The 26,201-nt window shown below is 36.2% G+C and overlaps 1 protein-coding gene across 1 annotated transcript in view; it reads right to left on the minus strand.

Moving 5' to 3' along the window:
* ADGRV1 (adhesion G protein-coupled receptor V1) overlaps positions 1–26,201 on the minus strand; it is a 500,208-nt gene that overhangs the window by 439,651 nt on the left and 34,356 nt on the right. The window contains exons 19-25 of the mRNA XM_039255493.1: positions 25,236–25,362; positions 24,382–24,599; positions 23,015–23,758; positions 20,390–20,763; positions 10,416–10,592; positions 4,656–4,836; positions 3,560–3,762 (exon numbers count right to left, since the gene is read on the minus strand). Coding sequence (XP_039111424.1) covers positions 3,560–3,762; positions 4,656–4,836; positions 10,416–10,592; positions 20,390–20,763; positions 23,015–23,758; positions 24,382–24,599; positions 25,236–25,362 — 2,024 coding nt within the window. The remainder of the gene's footprint in view (positions 1–3,559; positions 3,763–4,655; positions 4,837–10,415; positions 10,593–20,389; positions 20,764–23,014; positions 23,759–24,381; positions 24,600–25,235; positions 25,363–26,201) is intronic.

Here is a 26,201-nt window from a genome sequence, read left to right on the forward strand (position 1 = left end):
ACTTAATCATTCATTTATATACTTTTTAAAAATATTTACCAAATGCATATTATGTACATGGCACCATTTTAGATGCTTGGAATTCAAAAAAAACCCAGGCAAATCTCTAGCGAGATGGAGATGATTCTATTAGGAATGTTAACCATGTAATATAATAATTCAAATAGAATAACAACTGCTGTAAAATACATAGAGTTCGCTCAAGAAGGAAGTAATTAACTTTGCCTAGAGAGTAATCATCAATGGAGTAATTCTACAAGTCTTAACAACAGAAATAATATTTGACTGTCTTAGGAAACCATCTTAACTTGACCTTAGCAATATTCTACACAATTACCCATTAACTCTCCAGAAATATGTTCTTCTCTGGTATTCCATAACTCACTCGCCATTTTCCCTTACCTTTCTAACTCATTCTTTTTAGTATTCTTTACCAATTTTAACAGACTCCTTACGACCTCTAAAAACTGCTGTTCATTAGACTCTCTCTAGATAAGGATACCATAGGCTTGGGGTTTTAATATTATTTATATGCTCCCAACTTCTAAATTCCTCTCTCTTATATCCAGACTTAATATTAATGCCTATCTCAAAGTCTTCTTATAATTTCTGTCAGAATTTTTAAGTCATGATTTTCCCTTAAAAAATCTAAGCCTTATCCAATCCTCTCCACAGTACTAAATTATATAGCAGCAAGTTGTTCATGCCAGGAACTAGGAAGACACTTCTGACACCTTCTTCTACTTAACCTTTATAATAAACAACTTTAAAGTACTACCATTTCAACTCTAACACATTTCTTGAGCCCACCTACTTCTTTACATCTACACCATTTTCTACCTAGTCCAAAATACTAATACTTTTTGCTTTGTTCTAGAAAATGGACTCCTTATTGGATGTGGAGATCCATCCAGTGTCTATACCTTTCAATCCATTCTCCCCAGTTCAGCCTCATAATCTTTCACAAACATATAAAACCTTTCAATTACTTCTCCTTGCTTTTAAAACATAAGGCACAAATGTACCATGAGATCTAAGGCCTACGAAGACTCAGGCCTGTATACCTTGTCTTTTATCATGACACCTACCTGTCTACATTCCAAAAACACTGGTCTTCGTTCTGCTCCTCGTTAGGGCCATTTAACCATTTTACTCATGCCATTTTACCAATCTCAAGTAGTTCTTCCCTCTTGCTTCATCTAGTTTACTAGTTTTCTCCTCCTTAAACTTCAGAGCTCAACATAAGTCTCACTAAGAAAGGCCTCCTCAGCTACCCTATGTCAATGTCCACTTCCCTCCCAGAGTACCAATCTTGAACATTCATATAACTGTGATTCAGTTGTTTACTATCATTCTCAAGAGCAGGGAGTAAGCACCCAGATAGTGGGGACCACATGTACCTCAATATATGAGAATAAAGTTAAGAACACTGATATCTGACATGGAATTGTCTCTTCTTTGGTAGATAATCCCTCTTGGCACTTCTTCTTCCCCTAACATATGCATATTCACAGCCTAAAAAGTCTTGCTTTTATGCTAACGTGGATCAGAAAGAGCTAACCCTTGATAGAGAATTGAAGACAAGTTATCAGGTGTTCAGGGACAAGCAAAGATTAAAGTTCAAAGTGAAAACCAATGACAAACAGGACATCCAGGTACCCCAAGAATCAACAGAAAAGTCTTCAAGAGTAGTAGTTTTCTGACTGTCATGAAAGCTGGAGGCAGAGGTTTTGTTTAATTTTGTTTTGGTTATTAAAGAAAATGATAATCCAACTAAAGATGTGGGATTTCCAGGCTACCTAGAAATTAGAGACCTCCAACATAAGGATTAAAGTATTTCTTTAAGAGAATGCAGAGAATATCAAGCTAAGTTGTAATGTCTTGTGGAATATGTTATACATCAAACTAGTTAAAGATACAGTAAATGTCAAGTCAAGAGAAATAGAACTTGCCCAAGAAAAAGAGTTTGAGAAAGAAGATATCTGAGAAAACTTTGCTAACTGGATTATTGCCAAAACTAACTGAATTCAATTGGTCAAGGTTTCTGAGGTTTGAGGCAGAAAACTGTATACAAATTACTGAACTCCAAACTATTGTGCAGGTCTTATTAGGAAGAAGGAAGGAAACAAATACTAAATTTAAAAAAGAAGACACTCTGAGAAAACAGAGATGTTGAAGGATAGAAAATACTTCCTAAGAAGTACAGCCAAGAAGAAATCATGACCACTTGCTTAAGATGAACAAATACTGGAGATAATAAGAACAGGCAGTGGTTACTGAATGTCACTATGTATGTGCCATTTATAGTACATGACACTGAAAATGCTGTCATCTATCCTCAGAGCAATCCTGGCCAGTAGATATTGTCTCCCCTTAATGATAAGAAAACTAAGGTTAGGAAGGGAGATTTGAGCCTCCCAAGGTCACACATATAGAAGACTTTTTTTTTTTTTTAATTTTTTTAAAATGTTTTATTTATTTCTGAGAGAGGGACATAATGTGAGCAGGGGAGGGTCAGAGAAAGAGGGAGACACAGAATCTGAAGCAGACTCCAGGCTCTGAGCTAGCTGAGAGCACAAAGCCCGACACAGGGCTCGAACCCACGAACCACAAGATTGTGACCTGAGCCGAAGTCAGACGCTTAACCAACTGAGCCACCCAGGCGCCCCTAGGAGACCATTTTAAACCTAGTTTGATCCAGCTCAAAATCCCAAGCTTCTGCTTGCCAATGCCACACTACTTCTCACTTGGGGAGAAATATAATTAAAATTAAAAAGACATGGGTATATAATTTCTTTACAATTTTGGATCTGTTTGGTGGAAGCACACAGGAGTATTTAATATGTTTAAGGGGCACCTGGGTGGCCCAGTCAGTTGAGCGTCCGACTTCAGCTCAGGTCATGATCTCATAGTTCGTGAGCCTGAGCCTCACATCAGGCTCTGTGCTGACAGCTCAGAGCATCGAGCCTGCTTCGGATTCTGTGTCTCCCTCTCTCTCTGCTCCTCCCTCCCTCATGCTCAGTCGCTCGTGCTCTCTCTCTCAAAAATAAATAAACATTTAAAAAAATGTTAAATGTTTAAGAAACAGGGGCGCCTGGGTGGCTCAGTCAGGTAAGTGTCCGACTTCAGCTCAGGTCATGATCTCACAGTTCATGAGTTCAAGCCCCACATCAGGCTCTGTGCAGCCTCTCTCTCTCTCTTTCTCTCTCAAAAACATTTTAAAAAATAATAAAAATAAATAAAATGTTTAAGAAATAGAATTTTAAATATATACTCTATGTGTCAAGATATGTGACATTAAAAATAATAATATAAGTAAACACTATGACAAATATAAGACATAAGAGAAATTATCAGTATGAGAGCTACTTAAGTGTACAGGCATTAAAGGACTGAAGTACTTGAATTTGTAGAAATTCAACAGGCTAGAGAGCAATGCATCAGTGCTTATTTTCCCTGTTGAGTGTATCGGGGGACCAGTGCAAGTTCCTTCCAGTCCTCCAAGGGAAGGACCGAGTCTGTTTGATAAGTATGGCTTTCAAAGGATTAAGCGATTTACCTGGTAGTCCTCAGGACTGAATGCTGTCAGTGACACGGTTCTAAATTCCGCCAGAACCCTCCCCAGGAGTCCTTGTGCCCGGATGACCAATAGCCTCACTTCTCCATCTTCCTCCTGCACGGTGACATGCGGAATGCTGCTGGCAGGCAGGGTCATTGCGTCCTCAGGCTGCGGGGGCAACCCTGTGGAGAACTGCAGCAAGCCTGCAGGACACAGAGAGAGCAGGCCATCTGACCCCAGTGATCTGGGGAAGAATGTCTTATTCATCTGAAACAATCTTGCACAATTATTTTGACTACCAGAATAAAATTGGAGGGCCTTCATTTAGAAAAGACTTTAGTGAATATTTGACTAACATGCTTTTGACAAAAATGTGTTAATAAGTTTCCAGTATGTGATAAGTTAAAATTATAATTTTCCTTGTTTCTACCCAAAGAATCTCTAGAATTCATTCTTAAACTTAGAGCAGAACATGATGAATGCTTCCCTAAACAATTCGCAACCCGTTTAAGAAAAATTTAACTAAAATCAGAGTTGAAAAGCTACTCAGGTTTCCTACACAGACCTTTTAATAGTTTTTCTTGCTTTATTCCTACAAAAAAAAAAAACCTATTAGTTTTCAATACAGAGAAACAGTCTCAATTAATTAGGACAGATATCTGTGATAACTCCCCAATTAAGAAAATTATCACTATGCAGCACAGACAAAAAGAAATTAATATAAACAGACAGTGATAACTCCACTTCTGGAAGCTTAGTAAAATATAAATTACAAATTGCTTCAATTAGTTGTTATCACAAGAAGACAATTTTTTAAATAAAAAGTTTTTGAAAGCCATGAATAAAAGTACTTTTTTTGTTTTAAATAATCCCTTATATACTTTTCAAAATATATCTGTAAACTTCAGAAACTGATCTTTATATTCTCTTTTATAAACAATGTCATTCAAAATGGAAGCTTAGAATTTCAAGAGCCCAGGAGTTAGAGGACCCAAAGAAGTTCGATTTCAATCATTTGTTAAAACATTCTTTCAGAAGTTCTGAACTAGACCAAGTATACCCAGAGAGGATTACTCTTGCAGAAGGGCTTGGTTACCATATGGATGATCACTAGCTTTGATGGTGATATCTGTTGTTTCCTTTTCAGGGTCTATGCTGGCTCCACTGGTGGGGGTCGATCCCAGCTTCCCATCTCCAGGAATCGCAGAAACCAGTGTCACACGGAAATACTCATTAAGCTCAGGAATATCATCATCAAGAACATATATATTCAGGACCTATAAATATAAAAATCCAGAGGCATGAAGCAACGAGGCATACAGAAATTACTTACCACTTACCAGAGGAAAATAAAATAGCCAATTAAGTATCGAAGTTACTACTTAACATGATCCATTTCCTTTTTTTAATGTTTATTTAGTTTTGAGAGAGGGAGAGAGGTTGCATGCATGCACAGGTGACCAGGGAAGGGGCAGAGGGATGAGGAGGGGCAGAGAGAGGGAGACAGAGAATCCCAAGCAGGTTCTACACTGAGAGCACCTAATGTGATCCATTTCTGAAGCATTAAAACACAGACAGAGAGAGAAAGACCAGAGAAATTAATTCTTTAAACAATAATGGGTGTTGAGTACTAACATTTTCTGTCTAAAAATATCATACTGAGGGGCACCTTGGTGGCTTAGACAGTTGAGTGACCGACTCTTGATTTCGGCTCAGGTTATGATCCCAGAGTCATGGGATCAGGCCCCACATCGGGCTCTGCACTGAGCATGGAGCCTGCTTGGGATTCTCTTTCTCCTTCTGCCCCTCTTCCCTGCTCACATTCACTCAAATAAAAAGTAAATAAATAAAACAAAAATACCATATTGATGGATTAATATCATACCACATATGACACATTGATGCATCAATGTAATATCATATATTGCTTGTACCAAAGATGGGTAGACCAACCTCAGGGTACAAAGTTTGTAAATAAGGAACTGCATGTTATCTGGCGGGATGTGCAGGGGGCAGCAGAAAAGGGCAACATACACGTGTCTAGTTCCAGCCTAAGGATTGCCTGACGTGCTTAGTAGTAGCATTTTAAAAAACAGTTTCAAAATGGACCTTGAAAATCCAATCTTTCCAAAAAAGTAGCAATAACTCAGCCAAGCCCCACAAAATTTAAGTCAAAATCTGAAGTGACAAAACAATCCCCCTTCTATTATTAACTCAATAAGCATGTTGTGACACCTACAACGTGCCAAGATTAGAAATCACCCCAATCCCAAAGAGGCTCACAGACTATTGTAGGAGAGAGATGTACAAAGAAAACATCTAAAACTCAATGTAAAATGCTAGTTGGTAGGTTAGTTGTCCGGATTTGAAACACAAAATATAGTTACTAGAGTATTTAAATAAATATATTGTATATATTTAAAATGTTAAAAGATATTAATTGATCAAATGCAATGCAAAATGTTATAATAGAGTTATGCACAAAGTAAACATTAAAAAAAAACTTTACCTACTAAATAGTTTACAACAAACATGTTTTAAGCAAGTCTTAATGTATTAGTTGTGGTTGTAAACAATAATGAGAAGGACATTCCAAGTAAAAGAAACAGCACTTGTAAAGGCTCCCAGTGTAAAAGAATAAGGCATACAGGGAACTGCAATTAGACCACCACCATTGGTAGGGAGATAAGGTTAGACAGATAATCAGGGTTCAGATCACAGGGACCGTTTATGCTATCATTAAAAGAAAAATTGACTCTTTTGCTCAGGCCCACAGCACCAGCACGACAGGCAAGTGTTGTGGTCTTCATACGGTCAGGAAGCCCTATAGCCACTGACAAGATGAGAAGTGCCATGATCAACAGTACAAGAAAGCCCAGTTGGGCAGAGCCCTGAAGGCAAATACTTTTGAAGACACTATTCTTGCAAAGGGAGTTATGCTGGAAAAGGGGGCAAAGCCAAACAGCCAAATTCTGCCTGTCAGTGTCCAGCTGGTCAAGAACGGCAAAAAAAAAAAAAAAAAGTCATAGTCACATATCAACGATGGTTGAATTTTGATGTAAGTGTTTTAGTTTATTGTAGTTTCTGCTCTTAAGATAGTTTCTCCCAGTTTTGTATATAATGAACGGGTATTTTTAATGATTATTGCTGACGCCAGATGTAAACTGTTGATTCTATTCCAGGAAAATGATGGAGTTCTGGTTATTGGATTTGGTCACAAAGGTCCTGCTGTCAGTGATAATCCTGGAGTTTGCTTTAAGATTGCCAAAGTAGCCAGTGTCACTCTATTGACCTTACATAAAGGCAAGAAAGAAAGACCACTATCATAAGATTTGATGGTGAAAACATGACAGTAATAAAGTTTCAAATGCCAAAAAAAATCAGATTTTATTCCGTAGAGAATGGAGATAAACTGAAGAATCATAAGCAGGAAATTGACAAAATGAGAATTTTGTTTTAGACTGAGTACCATGGCAGAATGTAAACAGAGTGGAAAGGGCAATAAAGGATGCTGGGGACTGAGATAGGAGGTGACTGACCAAAAAGAAAGAGATCTGAATAATGCAGTGACAGTGGAGATGAACAAAAACAGATGGATGTGAGATTTGTTCTAGAGATAGAAGACCAAGACCCTAATGACCCACTTAGCACAGCAAGTGGGGAACAAAAAGGAATGAAGGTGACTTCCTGGTTTCTCCCAGAAAGAAGGGTGACAATATTTTGACAACACACTCTAACTCCAAATGCAATCTCCAAAGCACTAGTCACTGGCTAAAAGCATTTGGAGAACTTTTTTTAATGTAGTTTTTCTAAAGAGTTTTGATTTAGTAGGTCTGAATTTGATTTTAATGTTCATTTTAATTAAAATTTTAAATAAGAAATTAACATATGTTACAGCCAAAATACTCAGAGGGGAAGTGCAAAAATGATGCCTACTACCCAAATCATGTCATTGCTCCAAAACTAAAAGGAACAATATTTAGTCTGAAGATTTCAGATATCTTGCCCCTAGAAAGCAAGCTAACAAATGTTGCTATAAAAAGTGACACCAAGGGGCACCTGGGTGGCTCAGTCAGTTAAGTTACAGACTTTGGCTCAGGATATCACGGTTTGTGGGTTCGAGCCCCACACTGGGCTCTGTGCTGACAGCTCAGAACCTATAGCCTGCTTCAGATGCTGTGTCTCCCTCTCTCTCTGCCCCTCCCCCGCCCATGCTCTGTCTCCCTCTGTCTCTCAAAAGTGAATAAACATTAAAAAATTAAAAAAATAAAAACACCAAAACATCAAGATGTACATGCAAAATAAAGCAGCAAATATTTTTAAAGGGTTGAGGCATACCAAAGTAATCATTCATTTTACATGGTAACTCAGTAAACAAAAATAATACATACAGTTACTTTATTTACTATATGTTATACACTCTGCTATTTTCTATTCTATTTTTATTTTTTTAACATTTATTTATTTTGAGAGAAAGTGAAAGTGGGGGAGGGGCAGAGAGAGAGCGGGGACAGAATATCCAAACCAGGCTCCACACGGACAGGAGCAAGCCTGATGCAGGCCTCAAGCTCATGAACCGTGAGATCATGACCTGAGCCAAAGTTGGTCAACCAAGTCTCCCAGGCACCTCTATTTTAAACTCTTCATCATAAGTTGCTTAATTGATTTCATAACTAACAGACCATTTAAAAAATCTTGAAAGATAAGTGTCCATCAATGGACGAATGGATCAAGAAGATGTGGTTTATCTATAAAATGGAATACTACATGGCAAAGAGAAAGAATGAAATCTGGCCATGTGTAGCAACATGGATGGACCTTGAGGGTGTTATGCTGAGCGAAATAAGTCAGGCAGAGAAAGAAAAATAACATATGTTTGAACATATAGGAGGATTAGGAGGAAATTAACGGAGGACCATGGGGGAGAAGATGGGGAGAAATGGTGAGGGAAAGGGAGAGAGGCAAACCATGAGAGACTCTTGAATGCTGATAACAAACTGAGGACTGATGGGTGTGGGTGAGGGGGGAAGGGGGAGATGGGCATGGAGGAGGGCACTTGTGGGGATGAGCACTGGGTGTTATATGGAAACCAACTTGACAATAAACCATTTGTAAAAAAAAATTAAATAAAAAATTTAAAAATAAAATTAAAAAAAAAAAAGAATCCACAAGCACATTCACTGAGTAGAACCTGAGAACTCAGTAAAGACAAGGGTCTCTGCCATTTGCATTTTAATGGGAAACAATTAAATCTGAAAACAAATAAAAAAAAATCTTGAAAGATACATTTCCAATGTACATTCCTGTACTTTAGGAAAATACACACACACCTAACTCCCTTGCAGTTAGGTTTTTAGATTTCATTTAAGTATATTTAGCTAACTGACTCCCCAGAGAGCTGGAAGGCAGCAGCAAAATTAAGGCTACCTTACTACTGTTTGTGCTAGAAAGCACAATTATGGAGCATCGGTAAATCGCAGTAACCTGTCACTGGCTTCGTAAGACTAAGTGGCTGGTATAGATCTAGCAGAGATGGTGTTATAAGTCAACCCCACCAGTCAATGTTCTATTTTGCCTTAAAGATCAATTACTGCCTAAAAAAATTTAAAACGATAGAAGAAAATATTCTAAATATATCTTGACAAGAGCATATATAAGTATTTTCCTGACAAAAACCTGATTAACTCTTAATCTCTTCCAAAATGAGTATGAATCCACTTTATAAAACAATGATTTCCAGTTATATTTTCATTTCATAGTTGGTAAATTTCCCAAGGGAAATGTAGGTTATCAATCCTGTTTTCCAAGTAGAAACATAAAAAAATGACCACATGCTACCATTATGACTTGATTTAAAAAAGGAACACTTTAAATTCAGAGAAGTAATGAAACAGACAGTATCAGATTAAAATATAGTTCTTTAAATTGCATAATTTTAGCCTTATGAAAACTTATTTAGTTTTCCGAATTTTCCTCACTTTACCAATGACCTGCAAAGTATTTGTTAAGGAACTATCTGCAGCCTACTATTGGAGAACTTCTGTTACCAACTATTTAGTTTCCTTCTTCCCTAAAATTATAGAGATGTGATCATTCTTTAGTATTAACTCTTTAAATCCTAAGCATATTTTAAGTCTTCCCTCAATTTTATCTTTTCCGTCCAACTAGCTCCTAAATCCCATATTTTCTCAAAGATTGTATTTGTAAGCCTTAAGTTATTTTACTATTTATCACTAATGACATATAAGCTATTTACATTTTTAATGAAAAATTATACTGATGTGAATATTCTAACATGGTAGACTAGAAGAATGTTTTTAAAAATTCTGACAGAGGACACAGTCTCACCTCGATGTCACTTACAAGAAGTGCCATTTATTTCTGGAGCACTTATTCAGAAATGAGACTATGGTTCATGGAAAGTTTTAATAAAAGTGGAGATCACTTGTACTTTCAAAACAAAATAAATTACCTCATTCTGTCAACATTTAAAAATAATGTGAGATTATACTTACAAGAATTCCTCATTGGCTGATTACAGAGTACCATTAAGATCTCTGCAGTTTTTCACTGTATCAGTAATAACAAAAAAACCCACAATAACAAAACTTCAAGCTATGCCATTTTTATTTATTATACCAGAATTAAAGAACAGATAAAACAGATAATACTATAATCATTAAAAATCCTTATTCTTTTGCATCAATAAATATAAAAACATTTTAGACCATGATATTTACCTAATTTCCTGAATACTTCACATCGCTTAAATAGCAGGAAGTTGCAAATAAATTACAGAACAAACAGGAAAAGCTTTCCAGGAGGCTTTCAAGGAAACAAAGAAGGTAGGGTTTACCTCAGATCTCTGCCAAGGAAGGAATGTGATGATTCCACTCGCATTGGCAAAATCATCAACAAGGTAATTAATGCCATCAGATTCGATCTGTGAGATGGTGTAAAAAACATGCACATAATCCAGAGCTCCTCTGGTTCGTTCCACCACACACGAAATGGTGGATCCCTCCTCTGCAATCTGAAATTGAACATAAATTATTTATAAGAACATACCAATTCAAATTCAGTGACAAAATTATACTGTTTTCATATAATTACCATAAACTTAATTCTGTAACTTTCTAACACTCTAAGGAAGCTTCTACATTCCTCTGACATAGTTTTGACTAAGAAATACTCAAAACCATCATTTTTGTCTCACCCTTTACAGATTTTATAAAAATGCAGAAATGCAAAATACATAAATCATAACAATTATCATCAGTTAACTGTACACATCATTCATTCATTGATACTGCCTGTATGCCAGCCACCGTGCTGGATGCTATGGTACAAAAGATATAAGAAAAAAAAGCACAGTCTTGGATAAATCTAAAAAGGAAGACAACTCAAAGTTTTGGAAGTTGAGCACAGACAAACCGAATGGGGAACAGAAGTGTGGGGTAGAGTGCAGAACATGGCATGAGGGAGAACATCCTAGGCATGGACATAAGAAGTAATAGAGTGGATTTCATGAAGTCCTTTTGAGGATAGCACAAAGTGACAAGTGGCCAGAGCCTTGAAAAACGTCTGATGTGGAAACTAATGTCAGAAGGGGGTATTTCTGTTATGCTTAATATTTTTTGATAGTTTTGTCATATATACATATATATATAGACATCTGCATGCATTTTTCACATTGAAAATACTTTTATCTAAGCACTTAAGATAATGTTTAAAAATTATATGAAGTTAGATCTTTTAGAATAAAATTTTCATACTCTTAAATTCTCAGTCTTTAAATTCAATTTTATTTTTACGTTAGCAAGCATATATGTAATTCACAGAAAAAAATAACCAAAACTGAAGGAACAGAACTCAAAATACAATCCTAATTTAGATGATGTCACTCTGATTTTCATATCAATCATGAGCACCTCTGTCAGCATAAGACAGAGTCATTTTGGTGCCAATACCGGGGCGGGAAAGAACAGATATAAAATGTGTCTACAAAAAGGCAATAGTCAAAAGAGTTATCAATGAGCTTGGAAGAACCAGGAAATCCTGAGTTTCATCAACCATCAATACCCCTATTTCAAAGGGGAGCAGCAAGCCTAGTGCCTCATAGTAAACAAGACTAAGCATTTCTGGGACAATACTATAATTCCTTTATTTGCCTGCAGGTACCCTGGCATGAGAAGCCCAGAACTAGGGGTAAATTGTCCAGCAGAGCCTCTGACCCAGACAGAGCCAGAACTTCTAATCCAGCAAAACCTAAAGCATGAGAATGAGAAACACAAATTCTGGCAACTGGTCACTGGGAGCGATGGAGGTAGAGCCAATCTTACTTCCTACCTCTTGTCTCCCAAGCCTATGTAGTTTAGGTACTGTGGACAACAAACGGGTATCAGCCACTGGATACACACTAGATCACCCCCACCCTGCAAGATGTGGTCCCTGATATGGCACCTTAACTGAGTCTTTAACAGGCCATCCCATTATTGTAGTTAGCCAGCTGCTTCAGGTGATATGGTATATAGAAGGGCAGGGAATCTATGACTGTGTGCCCATTATTACACCTTCTTCACATAAAACAAGTCCCTTGAGGCATGATTTCCAGTGGACACAGCAGGTATTCTTTCAGCTTTCAGATGATGGTCTGGAAGATCTACTAAGAACATAAACTCATTAGCTAAAGTATTAATTCTAATAATAATGAGTTTCTACTCACTCTGGAGTAAAACAGCTTGATTGGGATCAATCTACCATAAAGAGTTTATTATAAAGCAATTATCTTTGGTCTTTGCTTCTTGCTATTTGGACATTCAGCAGCAACAGTTTCTAGATCTGTCTTATTAAGAGGGAACTCATGATGCAGTGCCTGGGTGGCTCAGTTGGTTAAAGATCTGACTCTTCAGTTCAGCTCAAGTCACGATCTCACGGTTTGTGGGATTAGGTCCCAGTTAGTGGGATCAGGCCCCATGCCAGGCTCTGCACTAATACATGGAGCCTGCTTGGAATTGTCTCCCTCTCTCTCTGTTCCTCCCTCCCGTGTGTGCGCTTGCACACACTCTCTCTGTCAAAATAAATAAATAAACTTAAAAAAAAAAAAAAAGAAGAAAGAGGGAGCTCATGTTGTCAGGCATATGCATAGCCTCGATTCCTGCCATCACAGTGTTAATGGTGCTGTGCTGGCAGTGAAGAGTCTGGCTGACATCCAGTGGATGCCTCATCCTAATTTCCCAGTTGCTGAGAGCCTTTTGGGAAGTGTCCCCTTACACTTAGTGCCCCCTTCCATCCATCTATTCACATGACTCTTCCCCAAACTTCCTTGTCTCTAGTCTTGATGAATCTAAGCCCCTGCCAGACCACTATGTCATTAGTATTGCTCAAACATGTACTTCATAACTTCAGACCATTTCTCCCTCCACATAAGATGACTAGCTAAGTGGGCTGGCTATTCACTGCCCTGCCCTCATTCTTCAGAGTCTCTCCTGAATGGAAGAGTCAAGTGGTGGTAGTCCAGCAAGCACCAATACATCAAGCCACATCAGGCTTGTGTGAAGCAGGCTTGATTTTTGTCCCTCTCCACTAGTTAGTTACAGGATTTAGGGTAAAGATCAAAGAGTTGACTTTTAAATATATCCAGTTTGAAATGTCTACTAAATATCTAAGAGATGTGTCAAGTAAACAGCTAGAAAAATCAGTCTGAAATTTTGGGGAGAGGCCAGGATTGACATTATAAATTTGGGGGGGCATCAATATATAAATGGTATTTAAGGCCACATACAAATGGTACATCAATATAGCATTATGCAAATGCTAAAGACGGGATGAGACAACAAAAGAAGAATCTATAGATGGAAAGAAAAGGTTCAAGTAGGGTCAGTTATGCTATAACACTGGTTCTGAAATCATAAAACTGTTCCAACGCAACTGACATATCTGAGAGCATAATGTGAATAATCCATAATCTGTTATATGGATTTCTTTTTTTTTATTTTTTTTTTCAGTGTTTTATTTATTTCTAGGAGAGAGAGACAGCGTGAGCAGGGGAGGGTCATAGAGAGAGGGAGACATAGAATCTGAAACAGACTCCAGGCTCTGAGCTAACTGACAGCACAGAGCCCGATGCGGGGCTCGAACCCACGAACCGCAAGATCGTGACCTAAGCAAAAGTCGGACACTTAACCGACTAAGCAGCCCAGGCACCCCTGTTATGTAGATTTCACATTTGCTTATGTGATTTCATCTACAACAAACATGGTGAACACAGAAAACTGCACTGACATGAAACAAGTCATGTGGGAACACACAAACACACCTAAAATACCTCTCTGCTACCTCAGTGCAATGTGTGTGTTGCTAGCCACACTTATCAACAACTAATGCAGTAACTTTCTCTTGGATGTCAGATAACTCTCCTCTCATTTCACAAGAATACACAACCTGCAACTATGTATTGCTTGCTTCTGCAAGCAAACTTAAGGGTGTTTCTCTAGGTATACATACACCTTATTTCTTGTAGTATGTAAGTATTACACTTTATTGTATAAACCTGTTTTTTATTAATTCCCTATCTTTCTTTATACATGTCACTGACCAAGTTTTTAAGTGTTCTCCTAGCCCAACTTTCCCTTAAGTTCTGTGTTTTCCTTATCCAGATTAGCACAGTGCTAATTTATGCTAATTAGCATAAACAGTGATTTTTAGGAGCCCATCTATCACATGATGGAAGACCTAACTGCTCTGAAGGTGGGGTTGCTCCAATCCTGAGGGTGGAGAGAAGGGGAAACAGCACAGACACCCAAGCACTCAACAGCATCTATTTCAATTCCCACCTTCTACCCAGGCATCTACATCAGCATTTTCATTACAGCCACTGGTACATAAATGTGTGATGAAAAGAGCATATGGCTTCAAGGTCAAACAGTCCTAAGCTTCTTCACTCTACCACTTATCAAACAACTCTGTCTCCGTGATTTCTTCTTAAAATGAATATCATAATGTCTAATGGATTCAAGTGATTAAACAAGTGTCTTAGAAGGTAGCTCTAAGAATATAATAAGTACTGAAAAATGTTTATATTTTTTCTCCTTAACAAATATACAGATGCATACACGATTTTAAAAAAATGCTACATTCTCATTTTATCAGGAAATATATATGCTCACATATTGAAAAAAGTAAATCCCTAAACATTTTGATTCCTATCACAATGGGAACACATTTTCCCCAGATTTTAATCAGAATGAACATTTTGATTGAGTTAAATTAATAAGCCCTTAATCCCAAGATGTGAATGTTCAAACTTTCCCTTTTTAGCAAAAGACAAGACTGAAATAGATCCAAAGATAGACTCGAGACTCTTACATGTTTCCTTACAACTACTTACTAAGTCAATAAGCATTACCATGCAGCACCGAGGACAAAGAAAAGAGCTTTGTACTTATAGGAATCACACAGGGAAAAGCTACTTAACCATGCTTTCATTTGCTAAAGCCCTGATAATCAAAATCCATCAGCAACTATTTTCAGGTTTGTTTTTTTTTTTTAAAAAGTAAAACAAAGGCTATCCATATCCAATGCAACTGTGTAGAAATATGTGCTATATGTAAAAATTTCATACAAAATGTACTGAATTAATAATTTATTCAATTAAGTAAACTATAAACCTCCAACAATGAGATGAAATTGGCCAAAGGCTAATAAATGTTGACGTTTAGGTGGTGGGTCACTGGGGTTCATCATTCTGTCTTCTCTTATTTTTATGTACGTATGAAATTTTCCATTTAAAAGATTTTTTAAAGTCAGCTTTTTGATTCTCATCCCTTTGATTCTCATCCCTGCCAGAGATTCTTATTCAGAAATGGAGTCTTCAATCAGGAATGGTGTCCAGAAATATACATTAAATATTTCTGATTAAGGTCATCATACACAATCCTTTGGGAAATACTGAACCAGATGAAGGATTTATTAATACCAGAAGATAATGAAGACATGGAGAATAAACAGTTAAAATAGTTTTTCTATTAAAATATTCATCTAATTGACTTTGGAATCAGGATACAAGCAAATGTTTAGGCCAGTATATGAGAAGCATAACAACAAATAGTAATCATCAAACACCAACATCACTCAGATTTTTACAAGAAACAATAGTAGCCACTATGGTTTTCTCTTTTGAATCAGAAATCTGCTTGATCTTCAGATCTGCAGAAGAGTAATTATAAAGGTTAACAACAAGAAAAGTTTTTGAAACCTATTTTACCAGAAAAAAAATAATGCACTGAGCCATAAATTGGCTTTCTGTATTGGAGTAGAAGATTAAAACTAATGCATAATAATTACACATCCAATTAATTTTTATTTTGTTTCACACTTGGGTGAAGATCTGTGATATCAGACGGTATCAATATCACTTATATCTAAAGGAATCTATTCACATAACATATGGCAAGCACTTAAAAACAAGCACAGTCCAAGTTAAATAATCTCATTTTTACAAAGATTGTGTCAAAATATCTCTAAATTTATTCTTAGGCTGTGAGTTTATAAATATAAAATTCAATCAAAGTATTAGTTATAAAAATGAAATAATGAGATTAGGAAGTTCTATGAATCATTATGAAAAGTAATCTCATTACTTTATAATTATCTGATCTATAAGACTGTAGGACATACAAAAATAGTGCCAAAATAAGGTGCAGAGAAAGATTAACAAAATACGGGAGGAAAACATGAGACTGTAGTTGCTATGCTACAGAGCCAACAAAACTCAGTCATCTGTTCACTATAGATACCACCTGGAACACAGAGAACTGGTTGGCACAGCCCCATCAGGGCTCTCGACTACATACAGGTTTATTCATTCTTTCAATTATAATTTATTAAGCACCTGCTATTTAGTACAAGATGGTATACCCAGCTACGAGGTAACAAGTCACAAAATAATTATCATCTCTTTCAATATGCCAAGTATAGACTATGTCATGTTCTACATATTTTCATTATTTAAGATGTGATTATACTTTCATTTTAACCTTCATATTATTTTATTTCATATGAATCTATGAAAATGTAAAGGCATAACATAACACAAAGAGAAGTCTTTAAAGATCTCTATTGGCTTCAGCATTTCTGAAGGGATAAGAAAAAATTAACTTCTCAATGTCACAATAACACAATGGAGAAGAATCTATGGAAGTGACAGTGTTTTTTATTTCTAAAAATGAAGCAAATAGCCATAAAATTTAAACCCTGCAGACAATTCCAAGCACAGAGTAAACTAAGGGTTCTCACATAACTTTGTTTCAGAAACTCCTGAACACTCATAAAAACTTTTAAGAACCCCAAGGAGCTTTTAGCTTATGTTGTGAAATCTGCTGAAATTTACCATTTTACAAGTGAAAATCGCAAAGAATTTAAATACTGATATAGAAACTCATTTTAAAATAGCAATAATAAACTCATTACATGCTAACTAACATAAACAACATATTTTATGTGAAATAACTGTATTTTCCAAAACAAAAAAATTACTGACAGAGGGGCATCCTTTAAATTTTTGTTAATCTCTCTTAATGTCTAGTTTAAATGGAAGACGGCTAGATTCTCAGATCTACTTTTGCTACTTCTTATTTTGGTTGAAATATACTCAAAACATCCAGCCTCACACAGCTATGTAGCTGGAAAAGGAGAAGGGTTTAAATAGCCTTGACAGACAGTTATGGATACTCCTCCTCCACATTATACCAATTTGACAAGTGGTAGTTTCTTAGAGTTGAGCTGCAAATGTAGAATCATACTCTAATACACTCTAACTCACTGGTCTACTTTGCACTTTGAATCATGATTTCAGCAAGCAATCAATATTACTGATGCTGATAATAATAATAATATTTCATGTTACTCCTTAGGAGAAATATATAAAGATGAAAGTAAGAGTTCTATCCTACACTTAGAGTCTTAATAACTTCAGAAAGGCAGATTCTGTAAAATTCCTGACAAATTCCAATGTTCTTTTAGACCCAACAACACATTTCTATACTGTCTAAATTTTACTCCTTCCAATACAGATATATTCTATTTCCCTCTCATTTGGGCTTGGAGAATGACCAATCACGTTTTCTTTTTCTTTCCAGAACTTCTAATAGTATAGGTATAGCGGCCTACATAGCGAAGTTCCCTCTTCTGCAATCAAAGGCTTGACTGGTCCTGTTCAAATTCTGAGATTTCTGTGAACAGGCAAAGCTACATAACTAAGTGGGGGTAAACCAGCACCAACACAATCTACCAGTGGGACTTGTAAGATAAGCCAGCATTGAAAACTCTCTTATAATAGCCCACAAAGCCAGAAAAACACTCAAAAACTATTCCTCATTTGGGGGAGGTTTTTAACATTTATGTATTTTTTTCCAGTTTGGTTGTTTGTGCAGCTAACTGAACCTAAATGTGTTTGTTGTTTGAACTATAACTCTTTTCATGTCTTAATTATTAGAATACATTCATAAATCCAACAAAGATGTATTAAGTACCTACTATATTCCATTCTAGGTGTTGGAGATACAATAATGAATAAGACCTTATTACACTCAAGAGTTCTTTCATCTGTGTGGTACAAAGGGCTAGCCAATAAAAATATGAACTTATAACAAGAGGAATTTAAGAGTGTAATCAATGCTATAGAAAAAGTAAAACTAGGCGAAGGGATGGAGAAAAACTGGTTGGGAGAAAGGAGGGGGGATTATTCAATAAGAAAATCTTCACTGAGAAGATGTCTATAGAGCTGAGACTTGAATGACTGATTCTGAAAATCTGGAATAGGAGTATTCTCAATACAGAGGTTACGAAGCCCTGGTGCCCAGAGACTGGAATTGAAACAGGCAAGTTTGACTGAAACATATTGATCAAAAAAGAGTCTGACAAACATACTGATCAAGAAGCCAGAGCCAAAGGCAGGTGTCAGGTCACAAAAGGGAAGCTGATTTTACACGGCACCCTAATGGTTCTCACAGTCTGACAGAAGCCACCTGTCTTTTTAAAAATAGAGAGGATGATATTAAAAATATAGAGGGAAAGACAAAGGTCAGAAATCACAAGACAGGTTCAGATTCCAGTTCTTCCCATTGTATCTTAGAAGAAAAAAAAGTAAAACTAATATCTATTTAGTGTTGGTAACTGCCAAGCTTTGCACCAGGTATTTGATCCTATCTTATTTAATTCAACTTAGGTTATGTTTTCAGGTCCTCTAAGCCTCAGTTCTTAACCTTATTGGGTGGAGAGAAATAATAGCTAACATTTGTTGCCACTGTATTATGGATTGTCAGAAAGGCATATCAAAAATTTAACATGTAGGGGCGCCTGGGTGGCTCAGTCGGTTAGTGTCCAACTTCAGCTCAGGTCACGATCTCATGGTTCGTGGATTTGAGCCCCGCATCAGGCTCTGTGCAGGCAGCTCAGAGCCTGGAGCCTGTTTCAGATTCTGTGTCTCCCACTCTCTCTCTGCCCTTCTCCCGCTCGCTCATACTCTGTCTCTCTCTGTCTCAAAAATAAATAAAAACTATAAAAAATTTTTTTAAAAAAAGAAAAATTTTAACATGTAAAATTATTTAATGATTGAATATCTATTTAAAAGTACTATCGTTACAGGGATGCCAGGGTGGCTCAGTCAATTAACAATCTGACTTCAGCTCAGATCATAATCTCACAGTTCACAAGTTTGAGCCCTACGTCAGGCTCTGTGTTGATAGCTCAGAGGCTGGAGCCTGGAACCTGCTTCAGATTCTGTCTGTCTCTCTCTCTCTCTGCCCCTTTCCTGCTCATGCTCCCTCTCTCCCTCTCTCTCTAAAATAAACATTAAAATAATTTTAAGTGTTATCATTATAGATATACATATTTCTTTTTAAGGTATAGATTTGTATGACATTTCTCCTCTTTAGTCTGGGATATTCTAGTATTTCTGGTATAAAGAAGCCCACTATTTGAACATCTCTTATGATTATCACCAAACCAAAGAGCTAAGAAGAACATTCCAGAGAGCTAGTTTCCCCAATTTGAGCTAAATCAGGTCTATGACCAAGACACTTTTTTTCATCTGGCACTAATTCATGGTTTTCTTAACTGCTTCGATTTGCAAAAATGCCCTTCTAAATCTACAAGAATCAGCTTGCAAAGGGAAAGACTCTTGTTTCTTGGCATCCTTTCATGGGCATGGACCTGCTGTTGTCACAGTCAACACCTGTGAAGTGCTGTCATGAGATCTCACATTACTGAACAGGAAATCTAGATGATTACAGATCTTTGAAAACCTGGAAAGTACTGAGAAGGACAGTAAAACAGCCTAATGAATTAAGCTGGCCAAGACAGGTGATAAAGAAGGCATTATACCCAAAAAGAAAGAATGCTGTACTTACTTACAAACATATTTCACATGTGGGGAAAAAACTCAAAAAATCGTATTTTAATAAAGTTTCAATTACTATTATTCATAGAAGCTTTCAAGATGTATTATTTCATTTGCTTATGCAGTAGCCAAAGTAAATCACATACGGAGTATTCTGTGCCTTCTGTGAAATATATTAATTTTACAGATAATTGCTAAAGTTTCATTTAATAATTTGTTATTACTTCTATCAGCTGATTAAGCTTCTGATTGAAACTGAACTTTTAAGAGCAAGGACCTTATAATTTACTTTTGCAACCACTTACTCTAGCATACTTCTGGGCTTAGAGTAGATACTTAAGCACGTTTACCAAGTGAAAGAAAGCCCACCCCCAAACAAATCTACCTACATTGAATTTTTAACTCCAAAATCCCCCAAGCTCACTACATACCTCTGGTATACAACTTCCTGTGAAACCAAACAAGCCATTGGCATTGTCACTTTTTTGTATTATTAATCTTGCTGTAGTATTCTCTTCAGAAATGCGAGCTCCTCCATATACAGAGACTAGTTTAAGAATAAATAATTCCTCTCCCTCCTCTTCATTATCATCTCTTGCAGAAATAATGAATGATTTGTTAGTTTCTCCTTGTCTGAACTCCAGATATCCAGAAACAGGGTGTAAATCACTCTTTGCTGGCATTGCATGAAGTTCATAAATTTCTTCAAGAGTCAGTTTCCGCTCATAGGACCTCACATCCTGCATCAAACCTGTAAATCTGTCACTGCCATTCATTCCTGCCCCAATCCTTAGCGTTCCAGGCCCTGAAATTAGAAATGGGTTTAAATACTACAATATCCACTACTATCTTGTACCAAATTACAAAGTGTGATTCAGAAACTGAAGCAATTTTAAGAGGTTTTATTAGATAAATAAGACACATAAAGCAAATATAATTGAATGAATGCTCTTTTCTGTTACAATGAAAACTGAATCCGTAATTGCTAGGATTTAAGATATTTTATACGAAAGGATATTTTGTACATGTGTGTATACATATATGTGTATTTATGTATATATGTATGTATATATGTGTACATATATATATGTACTCACACATTTCTTCCAGAAAATTTTAAAATTTCCTTGCACATCAAAGAATGGAATGATAAAATCCAGTCAAATTTTTTAAATGTTTGTATTACTGTTCTTTGAGAACATCAAGGCTTAATCTTTTAGAAATGCACCTTCAGTTAAATAAAGCTGTGAGAATCCAACAAAAGTCTTCATAGACCAAATATAACTCTTTACTCCAATAATGCAAAGGATATACAAAAGAAGTATTCCTCCCCAGGAACAATATCATATACAACTCTTACAGACTTTTTCATGGTAATAACAACATGTAGCCCCAATTATATTATATCAATAGCAGCCCTTTTCAAAAATTCACTAGTTCTTATTTCTTTACTTATACCCTCTCCAATAACTCAACTAAGATATTTATATAAGATGAGAGCATGGCAGTACTTTGGGGAAAAAAGCACAAATAATATTGTTTATCAAAACCATCAGCCAAGGCAGAACCCAGGTAGTTGTTTTAGGACAGTCACAAGTATCCTGCATATTACTGTCACAATTGCCCCTCCAGCAATTCTGGACCAATTATATAGTATGAAAGTGAAATATCTACAGCAAAGATATGGATGAACACTATTAACAATACTAGGCAAAAGAAGCCAAGCACCCAAGTATACACACTGCTCAATTCTATTTACATAAAATTTTAAAATGGGAGAAGCTAATCGCATGCTTTCAGAAATGGAAATAGTAGGTAGACAGGGTGGTGAGTCAGTGACTGGAGAAGGGCCAGGGGTTTCTGGATTGCTATTTCTTGATCTGGGGTCTGGTTACATGGGTGCTAAAACTAATGAATTTAAAGTGTTAAAACTTGGTCTATTTGTATACTATGGCACATATACTTTTATGTATCTCAAAATATATAACATATATCATAGTTCATTAACACATTTTAAATAAACAAATACTTTGACTTTTTTTCCAAGTTACAAACTAAAGAAACAATCTAGTAAGTTAAACAGAGAAAAGAAACACCGGCTCTTGCTTTCTCCAATCCTTTCCACTCTCTCTACCACCATGCAATCACTAAATGAATCAATGGTAACAGATATATGCATATATTCACACAATCAAAAGGGGATTGATTTATGCTACAGAATGCTATGGGCATAATCTTTGGAGTTGACATCGGTAGCATGTGCATGTTGTTTCCTTTGTGCATCTTTTCTCCCTACTGGCATAAAAATACAACCACATGGCCAATGCAGGAGGTTCAGAAGGAAAATACTCTATTAAGCTATAACCATATAAGCTGTGCTCTACTTTCTTACTAATTAAAAAATAATCACATTCTAGGATGGAGGATCTGGGAAGGAACTGGTGATTATACTGGAAATAACCAGTATTTCTCAAAGAAACAGTATATAATCAACGGAAGACCACAAAGATGATTTCTTTCAAAGCTCTCCACAGAATTCACCAATTTACCTACTGATACTATAAACTCCTATAACTGCAGTGCATTTTAAAGTAATTTTTCTCTTTAGACTCCTCTTTAACCTTACATACAACACCCTTCACCTCCAGCAATTCACCAAGCAGCAGTTCCCCTAATACAATAGGGTGTTTCACGTTTCTAAACGTCTGCTCTTTTTTCTACCTGTAATCATCATGCCCATCACTCCTACTACCTATGGAGAGATAAATATTCGGCCTTCACAATTTTTTTTCTTCTACAATACACTGAGGTGATCTGTTTGCATATACACCTCTCTCTCCCAGAGCCTATTTTAGGTACAACAAGGGCAAAGGCTTTGCCTGATTCATTTCCACAATACTCAGTACAGAACTTATGGTTTTGGTAGGCATAGCTTTATTTAAAGATATTAAACCAATACACAAGCAGATTTTTTTAAATCCCAGTTGGCATTTTTTAGAAATCAAAATTTTTGAAAATTCAACATTCAGTGTCCTTGTTATAAAAATGACACTCACCATCAATAATGGCTTCTCCTTTCAGACTCTTGATTCCTCTGGGCATCGCATTTCCATCAAGGTAGAATTCAATTATACCATCATCCAGGATAATTAGAAGATGAAGCCAAACATTTTCTTCTAAATATTTCATGACTGTTGTCTTGGCAATATATGTAGCATTGGAACCCAAAGTTTTGTAATGAAGAGAAAGTGTCACATGGGATTCATTGGTTTGAATTTTCACCCCATAGTAGATGCTTCCATTACCATCATCCTTTGCTATAACAAATCCATTTGTATTGGCATTGGGGATTACCCATGCTGAAAATGTAAAGTTCGTAATTGAGTTGTTCTTGTTAGGATGGTATTTTGGATGAACAGTTCCAAATGCACCCTCTACTCCAGTGAAGTACAAAGCATCTGTTCCGCTGTGGTGACGCCGCATGTGTGGCTGTAAATGCACAGTGCTGGGGAAAATTCCAACCAGCAAAAAATCTATCATTGGTGGCAAACCATCAGTGAACTCACTGGACAGTATTTCCCAGCCTACTCGTACGTCACCAAACACACCCTGCTGTCTCAAAATGGTAAAATTGGTAATATAAGACATATCGTCTTCTGAGAGGATATCTTCTGCAACTTCTCTCTCTAAGCACTTTGGATCCAAGATGAAAACTCCAAAGGGATCATCATTGAATGGAATCATTACTGTCACTTGGAGGTTGGTTCCTGCTAGTTGGCCCCCAGGACCTGGAAATCCACCTGTAATAAGATTACTTATAATAAATAAGAAATCAGAATCTGAATTACTTTCCAGTATAGGGTGAAGACAAAAAGAATTCAACTAACAATCTTCTGGTTAAATAATATAGTCATTGATCAATGAACAATAGTGTCACTGTATGTTTTTTACCACATTTTCAGGGGTATTTTGGTTCAGAATAATTTCATTAATAACCCAACAAGCCTGAAAAGGGGCTATTAACTAGAAAGGTTTGATTCCTGTGCTTAAAACCAAAAGCAATGGGAAAATTGATTGTCTAAATTGTTTCGATGGCACAAAGACCAACCTTTAAGCTACCATGAAACTGTACTTCCTAACTTCCATTAATATTTTGTTGAAGATACCCTATTTGGTGTGGAAAAAATCTATTTAAGTTTGAGAATGAATGTAAGTCTCCACCCATAAAACTTATTAGCCAAGCCAAAACCACAAAATGAATGTTAAAAATAATGCTTCTATTAAAAAGGGTATTTTTGACATTTAAAGTTGGACAATCAAGACACACTTACGTTTTCATTAATTGTATTTTCTGTACAGCTCTATTTATGTATAAAACATCAAATTTCAGTAGTAAAATAAAAAAGATGGAAAAACACAGCACCTGAAATGTTTACAAGCTTTAAAATATAAAACTCATTGAATTCGGGAATTTTATCTGGAAAAGCATGGAGAATTATTTGTTTGGCTTCTTCTCCATCCATAAAGTTAACAATCCCTGATGTTTCATAGAACTCTTGTCCAGGCTGCAAAGCAGAATCATTCTCAAAGAGCTGCCAAGCCACAGAAACAATGCCAAAGTGTCCGCGATGCCTCAAAATCCTACATAACAAATTAAAGACAATTAATTTTTATGAAAAATATGTAAGTAGTGAATTTAACGATATCTTTCTCTGTTATCTCAGAAACAGACTTTTTCTTTTTATCATCTTTAATATAAACTAGCCACCTAATCCTTACTGAGCAACCATGATTAGTGTCATGGTAAGAGAATGAGGCACAACTTTAAACAACAAACAGAAGCCATCTTAAAAGTCATAATCTTCAAAATCCAAACTGAAGGGTAAATTCTAAACTCCATCAAAAAATATTTAGAGGAGATGTGGCAAGAGTTCTTCAAAAGCAAAGGACAGGGTGAGGGTAGTCACATATCATTTGAAAGAAGAACTGCAGAAAACCTTGGATAACTCAAGTCGCTCAGTCCTGGTAGATGATGGAAGTTGAGGTGAGGAGGGTAGGGATAATAATTTCTGTTTACCAGCTAAAGTGTTTTTTTTTAAATAAGTAGCAACAGCATAAACAAAGCTTATACTTCACTACTTCAGACTACCACTTTTGAAAATATTCAATTCTCAACCGATTTTAAAATTTTGAAACATTAATAATATTTCAAATCTGTGCATACTTAAAGGTTTTATTTTATCCAATTTTGAATTTACCTTACCCAAATATGCTTACCAAAATGCATTAGTCTTTCCTTCTTCTACTGCTTTGTCTATGGGCTCCAAAGAAAAAATGCCATTTGGGTCATCATTAGCTTCAATTATCACTGTAGCTATTCCATATTGATATACTACTGTATCACCTAAATTAAAAAATTAAGATAATAAAAAAGTAGTTAACTTAGTATTAAATTCATATTTTAAAATTAAGAAAAAGTTCATAATGAAGTTCAAATTTCAGCAAGAATTTCCACACCAAAGTCATAAATAAAAGAGAAAGATGCCTAAATAAGTTTAATATGACTTGTCTTTGTGGAAATGTTTAATTACAGAAGAGCTACTTCATTGAAAAACACATAAGATACATTTCTTCACAATAGGAATATTGCTTCAATTCTTTAATTAGAAATCAAAAACACAGCTTTATGTAATTCCAAATTTTTGAGGTAGATTCTTTCTTTTCATAAAAAATAATGGAAGGATTACCCCATAACATAAAAATATTCCTGTTCATATCAATTAGGATGACTGACCTGAACATTTCCCCTTTTTTTACCATTAATAAAATCTATTTTAGAGAAAGTATGTGAGCAGGGGAGAGGAGTAGAGGAAAGGGGGAGAGAGAAAGAGACAGAAAAAGAGAGAGAGAGAGAGAATATCGTAAGCAGGCTCTTTGCTTAGTGAGAAGCCTGACAGGGGTTCAATCCCACAACTCTGGGATCATGACCTGAGCTGAAATCAGAAGTCAGACGCTCAACTGAATGAGCCACCCAAGGCATCCCTTGGGAATTTCCTTTTATTTATATATATTTTTTAATGTTTATTTATTTGGGGGAGAGACAGAGAATGAAGCGCGGGAGGAGAAGAGAAAGAGGGGAAAGAAGATCTGAAGCAGGCTCCACACTGACAGGAGCAAGCCCAGTGCAGGGCTCACACTCACAAACTGGGAGATTATGACCTGAGCTGCAGTCAGACGCTTAGA

Source organism: Hyaena hyaena, unplaced genomic scaffold, assembly GCF_003009895.1.
Source record: "Hyaena hyaena isolate Hyena2069 unplaced genomic scaffold, ASM300989v1 scaffold_529, whole genome shotgun sequence".
In the NCBI taxonomy this organism is placed as follows: domain Eukaryota; kingdom Metazoa; phylum Chordata; class Mammalia; order Carnivora; family Hyaenidae; genus Hyaena; species Hyaena hyaena.